The 10440-nt window shown below is 38.0% G+C and overlaps 1 protein-coding gene across 1 annotated transcript in view; it reads left to right on the top strand.

Annotated features, from left to right (window-relative positions):
* LOC107551716 (F-box only protein 41) overlaps positions 1 to 10440 on the top strand; it is a 50176-nt gene that overhangs the window by 34851 nt on the left and 4885 nt on the right. The window contains exons 7-12 of the mRNA XM_016233444.1: positions 479 to 594; positions 2273 to 2425; positions 3768 to 3863; positions 4059 to 4177; positions 6530 to 6688; positions 7117 to 7232. Coding sequence (XP_016088930.1) covers positions 479 to 594; positions 2273 to 2425; positions 3768 to 3863; positions 4059 to 4177; positions 6530 to 6688; positions 7117 to 7232 — 759 coding nt within the window. The remainder of the gene's footprint in view (positions 1 to 478; positions 595 to 2272; positions 2426 to 3767; positions 3864 to 4058; positions 4178 to 6529; positions 6689 to 7116; positions 7233 to 10440) is intronic.

Below are 10440 nucleotides of genomic sequence, written 5' to 3'. Positions count from 1 at the left end.
AATAAATAATCAATTATCATGTTAAGTTAGTACATATGACCAGGAATGTGGCACAAACATTCCAACAAGTAATTGTGAAATGTTATATTGTGATAAATATAAAATAATAATAATAATGACACATAAGAAAACAAAAAAAAATAATATATATATATATATATAACAGTGAAATGTAATATTGTGATCAATGTAAAATAATACTAATAATAATATTCCATCATATTTAATGTCAACTTTAAAAATTGTGATTGTAATATTTTATTAAAGATCATACTAAATATATATTTATTATGTATATATGTATGATGGTGAGATGAAAATATGCTGCATTGTAGGAGTGACCCAAAAGACATTTAACAGATCTGAATGAGATGTAAAAAAGTGTTGCATAAATTATCTGCAGCCCACGTATCTTGCAACTGCTAATAGTCCTGAAAAAGGCCAAGCTTTCTAACTCTGTCTCTCACTGTTTGTTTAGTTTCTGTGCACTCTGTCTCAGTGGTGCACACAGACGCATTCCCTCATCCTCCAGAACCTCAAACCCCGGCAGAGGGGCAAAAAGGAGACAAAGGAGGAGTATCTGAAGAGCACACGGTAACACGGTCTCCCACTGCGCCTGCTGTTTACTGTACCATACTGACCTGTTTGTGTGGCTACTGCCTTCCCACAGCTCCACGCACCTCCTCCTCTTCTCTTCGCTCTTTTATTACTTTCTGCACTCTTCCCTGATCCTCTCATCACTCTTTCACACCAAACAGATACGCACTCACTCGCTCACACAGTCTGACACTTGTGAAGTGCTTGTTCAGAGATCCAGCGTGAGAAGGGAACAGAATGAGCAGCCTGTTAATTGCTCTGCTAAATCACCTCAACCAGAGTGCCAGTCGAAAACCTCATCAAAGAGTTTGTCAGATTTTTTTTTTTACATGACAAACATAGAATTTGTGTATTTGGTGGATTTAAACCTGAAAGTGCGTAATTTTTAGATGTTAGAATATCCTGTCTGAGACAATTTACTTACATATATGTATGGGTTAGATATAGGGCCAGGTTTACTAAACAGGGCAAATGAACAGTTAACTAAACAGCGCAATTCCTAAACAGCGTCGATGGGCGTGGACATTTCTGTGGGTGATTTACTGACAATGCACAAATTAAAGAACACAGACGCAGGATCTCATTTACATATCGACCAACGCAATATACCAAGCACAGCGCAAATTAGTGTAGTCGCAAATAAGCAGAGTTGATGCTCATCAAGTGCGGCTGATCTACTTACAACATAATCGCAAAATAGGTTAAGAAATGCTTTTTTGGGGCGTTAAATAATGGTGCAAATAATAGTAATTTGACGAGTGCAAACGTTTGTAAATCGCGTTGTGTGATTCATTTTAATACTCTCCTCCCATAAATTTTGCGTCTGAAAGGGAAACTCCTACAAATGTATAGTTCAGTCATGAAACTCTAGAGGGCGCAGGCTGACGGGTATTAACGTAACTGATGATATTCGCAGTGTTAAACGACCTGGCACAAGCTGATTGGTTCATGTTGCATACGCAGCCAATGAGCTTGCTACTTTACATTTAAATGGCTAGTTAGCATTCACTTGAGCATTTGCAGCGTGCTTTCAGAGTTCCTCTGAAACCCACCACCTTCCCCAGCTCCACCTGTATAGATCTGCTACGGGTTATTTTATATGCTATTTGTGCAGCAGCAGTATGTCTTAAATACTCACAGCACTGTATCGCCGTATGCTTTGGCAGTAGCAAGTTCCTGTACTTGCTTGCAGCAGCAGCAATAATCTACAACTACAGCAATAACCAACAGCAGCAGCAATTCAGCAGCAGCAATGTAGCAAATCTATTCCGCCAAGACCAAATACATTAACGTTGTCATTACCATTACCATGCTAAAATCTTCCGAGGGTTGTCATGATTGAAATGCATATTAAATAAGGTCAGGCCCTTTTCAGCACTAATTCTTCACTGTGCGTCTTTAGAAAATCCTGACAGTACTATTTTAACGGCAAAAGACGGTTTGTGCTGGCGCAAGCTGTTAGTAAATCTGGCCCAAATAGTTCCAATTTCGAATAGATTTCATATATTACATTTTCATATATATTATATATTATGAAGCAAAAACATATGTACTTGTTGTGTATTACATTTGCGTATGGGTCATACCTTTATTAAGACGTCTGGCCACTGTAGTCATAATATAAACTGACATGTTAATAGATGGTGTTAATATCCTCTCTTTCTTTTGTGTTTAGTGGCTGTCTTGAGGAGGGTCTGGAGGCTTTGTTGAAAGCTACTGGCAGTAATCTGCTCATCCTGAAGGTGTCTCATTGTCCGAATCTATTGACCGATCGCTCTCTGTGGTTGGCGAGCTGTTATTGTAGGGCTCTACAGGCTGTCACATACAGGTTGGTCCACAAGGGAGCACCATTTGGTCTTTTTTGTCCATATATCCTTTTATTACACAACTTTGTGGTATACTTGACTCTGATTGGTCAGTTGCAGCATTTTACAGGCGGATATTATTGTATAATAACTCCTAAACTGTATTAATGAGCACTGTCCCCAGGAAACCAATTTACTACATGGCTTTAATGAAAGTAATATCAACTCTAATTAAATTTTCATATCTATTTAATTATTAATTCAGTAAGCAATCATGTAATGAATTGGATGATGTATGCTTTAAGGATGAAAACATCTTTTTTTTTTTTCTTTTTTACAATGACTAACTAGCTGTTAGATATAATTTATTTTTTTGCTTTTGTGTTCACTCACAAAACTTGCATACATAAGCATTTAAATATAATGACTCTTAAACTGTATTAATAGCCACTGTGCTAGAAAACTAGTATTTTCACCAGCGAAAAAATGGTTTTAAGTCAGTTATTTCTATCTTTTGTTGTAGTGTGTCAGTAGGAAATATCAGTTTACATTTCCATTCATTCATTTTGGCATTAATTGTAATAGTCCAGTGAGGTTTTTGTCTGACAACAGCCAGTGCTCCACACAGAGATCTGATCTTATCATCATCCAGTCTGTCTGGAATGTCATGAAGAAACAGAACAAACTGAGACAGACTCAATCCAGAAGAACTGTGGCAACGTCTCCAAGACGCTTCAAGAAACCTCCCTGCAAAGCTCCCTGAAAAACTATGTGCAGGTGCGCCTGAAGCTGCTTTAAACGCAAAGGATGGTCACACCAAATATTGATTTAATTTAGTTAGTAGAAGTTAATTGATAAAGAAAATCTATTTATGACAATGTTTTTGACAGCATCCTCATTTTACAGCATTTTTGTGCCTAAAACTTTTAACAGTACTGTAGCTTTGCATGTAGGTTTCTTGAAGCATCTTGGAGACGTTGCCACAGTTCTTCTGGATTTAGTCTGTCTCAGTGTGTACTGTTTCTTCATGTCATGAAGAATTAATGTTCAATTTACATTAATTAATGTAAAAATTAATGTTTGGAAATGTAAACTGATATTTCCTACGGACACACTACAGCAAAATATAGAAATAACTGACTTAAAGCTATTTTTAGCTGGTGAAAATGCTAGTGTTCTAATAATTTTGACCACCACTGTATATTAGCAAAAAAGCTTTTTTTTTTAATCATGTCCAAGGTCAGAGTAGAAATTAACATATTGATCAGTGTATTTGGTTGCTTAGTTCTCATTGCCGGGCCATAACAAGGTTTGCAAAGGCAGAGAGAGAAAGTTTCTCAGATGTTGATTTTGATGATGTCTTAGGAGTGCGACAGACCCTGTTGGACAGGAAGTTATCTGGGCATTGGGAGCTGGTTGCAGAGACATCATCTCACTACAGGTGGCACCTTTGCATCCATGGTAGGATTGAAATACACTTACTTGTTTCATAGGCAGTTGTAGATTTTTGTTTATACATGGCTTGGTAGCTTAAATATTGTATAAATTTAAATGCATCAACATCTTTCTTTTTTGAGCATTTGTCTTTGATATTGGAAACAAATTTTTTTTTAAGTTTAATGTAAATAATTGAAAATGTAAATTGTCTTTCTGCAGTCAGCAGCCAGCACGCTTCAGTAACAGGTGCCTGCAGACCATTGGCAGATGCTGGCCACACCTGCGAGCGCTGGGTGTGGGCGGAGCTGGCTGTGGCATACAGGGATTGGCTTCTTTGGGTGAGTGAAAGTAAACTAGTGTTTGCGGTAACACTTTAGTATAGGGGCCAATTCTCACTATTAACTAGTTGCTTATTAGCATGCCTATTATTAACATCTCGGCGATTTATTAGTACTTATAAAGCACATATTCTGTATGAACATACATGCCTAATCCTACCCAATACCTAAACTTAACAACTACCTTACTAACTATTAATAAGCAGCAAATTCTGAGTTTGTTGAGGCAAAAGTTGCAGTTAATGGCTAACATTAACCTTAAAATAGAAATAGACTTTTATATTGTTACAAAAATGTCTATTTTAAATAAATGCTGTTCTTTTGAACATTCTATTTTTATTCTATTTATTCAAATCCTGAAAAAATGTATCATCCTTTCCATATTTTACTATTAAGCAACTGTTTTCAGCAATGATAATCAAAAATGTTTCTTGAGCAGCAAATCAGCATATTAGAATGATTACTAAAGGATCATGTGACACTGAAGACTGGGGTAATGATGCTGAAAATTCAGCCTCGCCATGAATTACGTAAAGAAATTACATTCTTAAATATATTTTAATTTATTTTATTAATTTATCTGTTTTTACTTTATTTTTCTCTCAAAAGCAGTACCTATGCTTTGGTTATTGACACCTCTTCTGCTCTGATTTATGACCAACATCCCTTAAAAATAATAATTTATCTAAATATAACACTACCCATACAGTTGTTCTCAGATCAGCATCGCAAGGGAACATCACTCAAACCTATTACCAATGTAGCATAGAGTCTAACTTGTTATTCACATTAAAAACTGGGACAAAGAGACATCGGAAATTACACTTTTAACATGCTGCTGTGAGTAAACCGGAGCAACATGTTTATGGTATACAGTTTTACTATAAATAGATTATAAATAGCAGAGGAGCCATTTTCGACTCTGCTTGTTATTTATCCTTCTTTACTGTAGCATCCTCATTTAGATTGAATGGTTTTAGCCTTTCTGAATCACAAGACTGCAGTTAGCTATGTTCAAATCATCTGAGCCGTACATAGACCACTTAAGAAAACTTGATCAGAAATTTAAACTGATTTTTTCAATTACTGTCCTCAGTGTCTCGCTTTTCAGAAGGACTGCATCTGTTCTGTTTATTAAAGGGGTCATATGATGCGATTTCAAGTTTTCCTTTCTCTTTGGAGTGTTACAAGCTCTTGGTGCATATAGAAGATCTGTAAAGTTGCAAAGACTAAAGTCTCAAATCCAAAGAGATATTCTTTATAAAAGTTAAGAGTCAACCACGCCTACCTAAAACGGCTCGTTCCCCACATATCTACGTCACTATGTGGAAATATTAGCATAATGCTGCTCAAATGGGCACGCAAAGAAAGAAGGCGTGGTTTCAGGAACAGCAGTAGTGTTGATGCAGCCATGTCAGGGAGACGCTGTGTTTCAGTGCGAAAGAAAAAGCACTTTATTTGCAGAACAGCACAACCCAGATGTTGTTAGACAGTTTTTTGAACCTAGAAGAGTATAAGGCTGGCTGTGCGCAAAGGCTATTTCTAAAGAAAAAACAAAAAAACTAAAAGGGTAAATTGCGACTTTGCTATGACAATCTGGCGCTTCTGAATCAGCGACTGTAAGTATGTTTTGTTATTAGTTTAAGTATTTGCTATTGACTGTTCAAATGCGGAGTTTTGCGCAGCGCAGAGTAACACATTGTGTGTGTGTGAGGGGAACAGGGTCACATCACAGGAGAGTAAACTGCCTGTCAGAAATCATAGCACGTCAGCTGTCTTAACCACGGCTTGTGTACTGCATCATCACTGTGTCTGTCACGCGACTCTGTTGCCCTTTCGGGCTTGAACTGATGGTAAAACTAACGACATTATTAACTGTCTTGATATTTACTTTGAAAGCCGAAGCTGCGGTTATGGTAAGGGGCGTTACATTTCCGACACGTGCTTGTGGTGTTCGGCCAATCACAATGCACTGGGTCAGCTGGCCAATCAGAGCAGACTGCGCTTGTCAAAGGAGGGGCTTTGTTGAAAACGACGCGTTTGAGAGAGACGGGGCATAGAGAACCTACAATAATGTACAGTATTTGAAAAAGAATGTGTGTTTTGCACATTAAAGCATGTCAACATATTCTGTTACACCAAATACACAAAATAATGATCTTTAAAATTGCATCATATGACCCCTTTAACGGAGTTGTGAATATAGTGCACATTCAGTATGAACTACGTTGACAAAGTTTATAAGTGCTTTTTGTTGTTTTGGAGCTTTTTGGAGCCAAGTGTTTTTTTTTTTCATGACTAATGCTGTTATACCAGTGTGCCAATAGACTGTTTGTGTGTATGTATCTCCAGCGAGGAACTGCATGAGGCTCCAGGTTCTAGAGTTGGACCACGTCAGTGAGATCAATCAGGAAGTGGCTGCTGAGATGTGCCGAGAGGGACTAAAGGGTCTGGAGATGCTGGTGCTCACCTCCACTCCTGTTACTCCTAAAGCTCTGCTTCACTTCAACAGTGAGTCCACACTCACTGATTCAGATCCTGATTCGTTATTATTGTTTAGTATTTGTGGAAGCCTGATTTCAAAGGCAGAGATTTTGAATCATGCTTTATTAAAGTATTTACATTTACAATACATTTGATATTTTAATTAAATATTAAATTCTCAGTAATACATTATTTATTTTCTAATAATTAAATAATTAAATTTTTAATAAATGATTGCATTTTTAATAATTAGCATTTAATGAATTGCAAGAAACTAAGGAATATTCTCCTGTGTTTGCAGTTCATTTTAAATGATAGTGTCCAAAAGTGTGTGATCATAAGTTCGGATTAAACATTGGGTTTGGTGATATCTTTAGATTTGGAGCTATGAATGACATGAAATACGCCCGCACTTCCTGTGAAATGACTCCCTGCCCTCACTCTCTTACTCACAGGTGTGTGCCGTAACCTGAAGTCTATTGTAGTCCAGATCGGTATAGAAGATTACTTTGAAGACCCTAACAGTCCCGAGGCCAGAAAACTATTTGATGAAATGGTGAACAAGCTGCAGGTATGGAATCATTGCCATAGATAGGTTTTTGAGACATCTGAGGCCATCAAAAAAAATCCAAATCCGTTTATCCACTGTCAGACTAAAATTACCAGCAAAAGCTGTTCGGTAGTAATTTAGTCTCAGGCCATGGGGTTTCCTGTGTCTGAGACAGCGCTAAAGATGAGTAAGTGAAAGCAGAAGAACCTCTCACAGCTGCCGTGCTGAGGAGCCATGAGTCAAATGCAAGTGATTCATCTCATCCATTTGCTTCATTTGAGGACGCAGGAAGCTGCCTCTTCTCTGTTCTGACTCTAGATAAGCTGGGAGAGGAAGTGGAAGTGGGGTTACCCACCCACGTGAAAACTCAAGCTAAAGTTACTTGCAGGATGTCTTACACAAGCTGTGCTGAAATGGGCCACTGTAGATGACAGAGTGCATTGCTCATCATATATCATTTCCATAAGAGGCTCAAAAAAATATTTTGTACAGTACTTGTTCAGAAACTGCCCACGGTCTATTTCAACCATCAGTGTGGAAGCAAATTTATAGTGACCTCAAATGTCCAGCTCTGTATCATCTCAGTGATTTGGCTCCTCTGTGTGGCTCTGCTGATGGAAGTTTGTTTCATTTTGTAAAAAGCAAAATATGCTTTAATCACAGGATCAGTTGAACCCATCAAAATACATTATGATTACCAGGAGATATTTTAAAATCTCAGATTATGTCAATTTAATGCTGCAGTGCCAGGCATTTTTCCATTTTGTATTCAGAGACACTTATACAAATAAATAACAAAACAAGGAATTTATCATAAAAGTAAATTAAAATAGTCAATTAAAACAGAATTTGCCAGGAGTTTTTGTTTTTGTCTTTAAATTCCAGTTTCTGAATTGGATTTGAATTGATGAAGCAATAGAATTCACAATTGTAATTTGAGTTTTAAGATATACTATGGAATATTGATCTCTGTGGTTGAAACATTGAATTCAGTGTTATTGTAGTATTATTTATATATATATATATATATATATAATACTATAATTTATAATTAAGTATTTATAAATTAAGAATTATATATTTATAATACTATAATTTATTATTTATTATAAATTATAATATAATTTATATATTTATTTACATTTTAGTAATTTTGCTACTGTATATGCTTTTGTCGTTTTTATATATTTTGTTATATTTAATTTTTTTAATTAAATTTATATTTAGCTTCATTTATGGTTTAGTTTTAGTCATTTTAGTACTTAAAGTGTGAAAATTTTAAATGTTGCCTTGCTAATTAACCAGAATAAATAGGCTTAAGTTCAGCATTTAATGTTTATATTTTATTTCAGCAATATTTCACTTACCAAAAACAATTTTGAAGTTTTCATTCACAATAACAACAGGTATGTTGTTCTTTGTCAGTTGTGCATCAGCAGAGCAGAGATTGATGTAATCCTGAAATGTCGCACCAAATCAGACTAGGGATGGGCATTTTGGGAAATTTCTCATTTCGATCATCGATAGGTTTCAAAAACGATTAATAGAGTAATCATGGGTGGGGCTTGTGCGGGGTGCGGGGCATGGCCTTAATGGATATAATGAAAAAATCTGAAGTTTGTTATGAAAATGAATGTTAAAAATAAAATTATGACATGAAAACCTGTCTATGAAAACATGAACACATGATTAGGACATGTTAGATTATGAATATGACTAAACAATGTTATTAATAAAGAAGCATCTAAAAAGGAATAGCTGCCTGAGGTGAAGAGTGACTTTATGCCAATAAACTGAAGCTCATTCTATGACACATCCTATGATAAATCAGATAACTTAGATACATAGCAGACATAACATTACAACTTGTATCTGCACAATAGGATGTTAAGTTATGCGCTAGCGATCTCCCGCCGTGATGCGTTTTCATGACAGCGTGCTGAAAGATGGGCAAGGACAGAATTTACTATAGATTTCTATAAAGTTCTCATTATGAAAGTATGGCAGATTTGTGCTATATTTTCATCTACGTTATTTAGTGTAATAGTTGTAATTAAGTTTTATTTTTAAGTTAAGTTTTAAGTTAAGTGTAACGGAAGAGGTCTGACGCAACATGTTAATATAAATCAAATTGGTTTATTGGGTCACAGAGAGTACTGGGGTAGGGTTCAGAGGATGTGATGGTGAGGGAATGGTTTGAAGGATATGGTGATTGGGGTAATCCGGGCCTTTGGCTGTACAGGAGCTGGAATACAGGCAGGAGGAGCACACACCTCAGCGATCCGGGAACTAGGAGGAACAGGAGACACTTGGAGACGAGGAGACACTAGGAGGAACACAGGAGGTAAGTAATGCAGGAAGTATTCAAATGGAAGTAGTAGCAAAGTCCTTGAGTCCTCTACGTGTATACGAGACCGGACAGTGAGGGTGTCTGTGGTGTGTGCTTTTATGCAGGCTGGTTGATGAGGTGCTTGATTAGTGACAGGTGCAGGTGCTCAGAACTCAGGTGAGATGGATCGTTGTGATTGGGTGGTGATGGAGCCTGGGCGATCTGTTACAGTACCCCCCCTCCACGGCCCGCTCCTGAGGGCCGAAAACCCCGACGTCGTGGTGGTCTACCTCTGCCCCGAGGTGCTGGCTGATCAGGATGGGCAGCATGGAACTCAGACATTAAGGCAGGGTCCAGTATATCGATCCTAGGTACCCATGAGCGTTCCTCGGGTCCATATCCTTCCCAGTCCACGAGGTACTCCAGCTGACCACCACGGCGCCGGGACTGCAGAATTTCCTTCACCTTGTAGACGGATCCTTCATCCAGGATCAAGGGAAGAGGGGGTTCCTCCGTCTGGCCAGGCTCTGTGGGGAGAGAGACAGGGTCATGGTGAGGTTTCAGAAGAGAAACGTGGAATGTGGGATGAATTCGATACTGTGAGGGGAGTTGAAGTTTGAAAGTGACGGGGTTTACTTGTTCCAGGATGGTGAAGGGGCCAACAAATCTGGGACTAAGCTTCCTACAGGGCAGGCGCATGTCCCGAGTTGACAGCCAGACCTTCTGACCTGGCTGATAAGTAGGTGTTTCGGCTCTTTGAAGGTCCGTGGCCGTCTTCTGTCTGCGCACTGCCCGTTGGAGATGGTGGTGAGCAGCATCCCAGACCCTCTCGCTTTCCCAAAACCAGTAGTCTACCGCCGGAACATCAGAAGGCTCCCCGGACCAGGGGAACAGTGGCGG

Source organism: Sinocyclocheilus grahami, unplaced genomic scaffold (assembly GCF_001515645.1).
Source record: "Sinocyclocheilus grahami isolate Dianchi unplaced genomic scaffold, SAMN03320097.WGS_v1.1 scaffold17.1, whole genome shotgun sequence".
Classification (NCBI taxonomy): Eukaryota; Metazoa; Chordata; class Actinopteri; order Cypriniformes; family Cyprinidae; genus Sinocyclocheilus; species Sinocyclocheilus grahami.
Note: the sequence above shows the minus strand (reverse complement) of the source record. Positions and strands in the feature narration are given on the sequence as shown.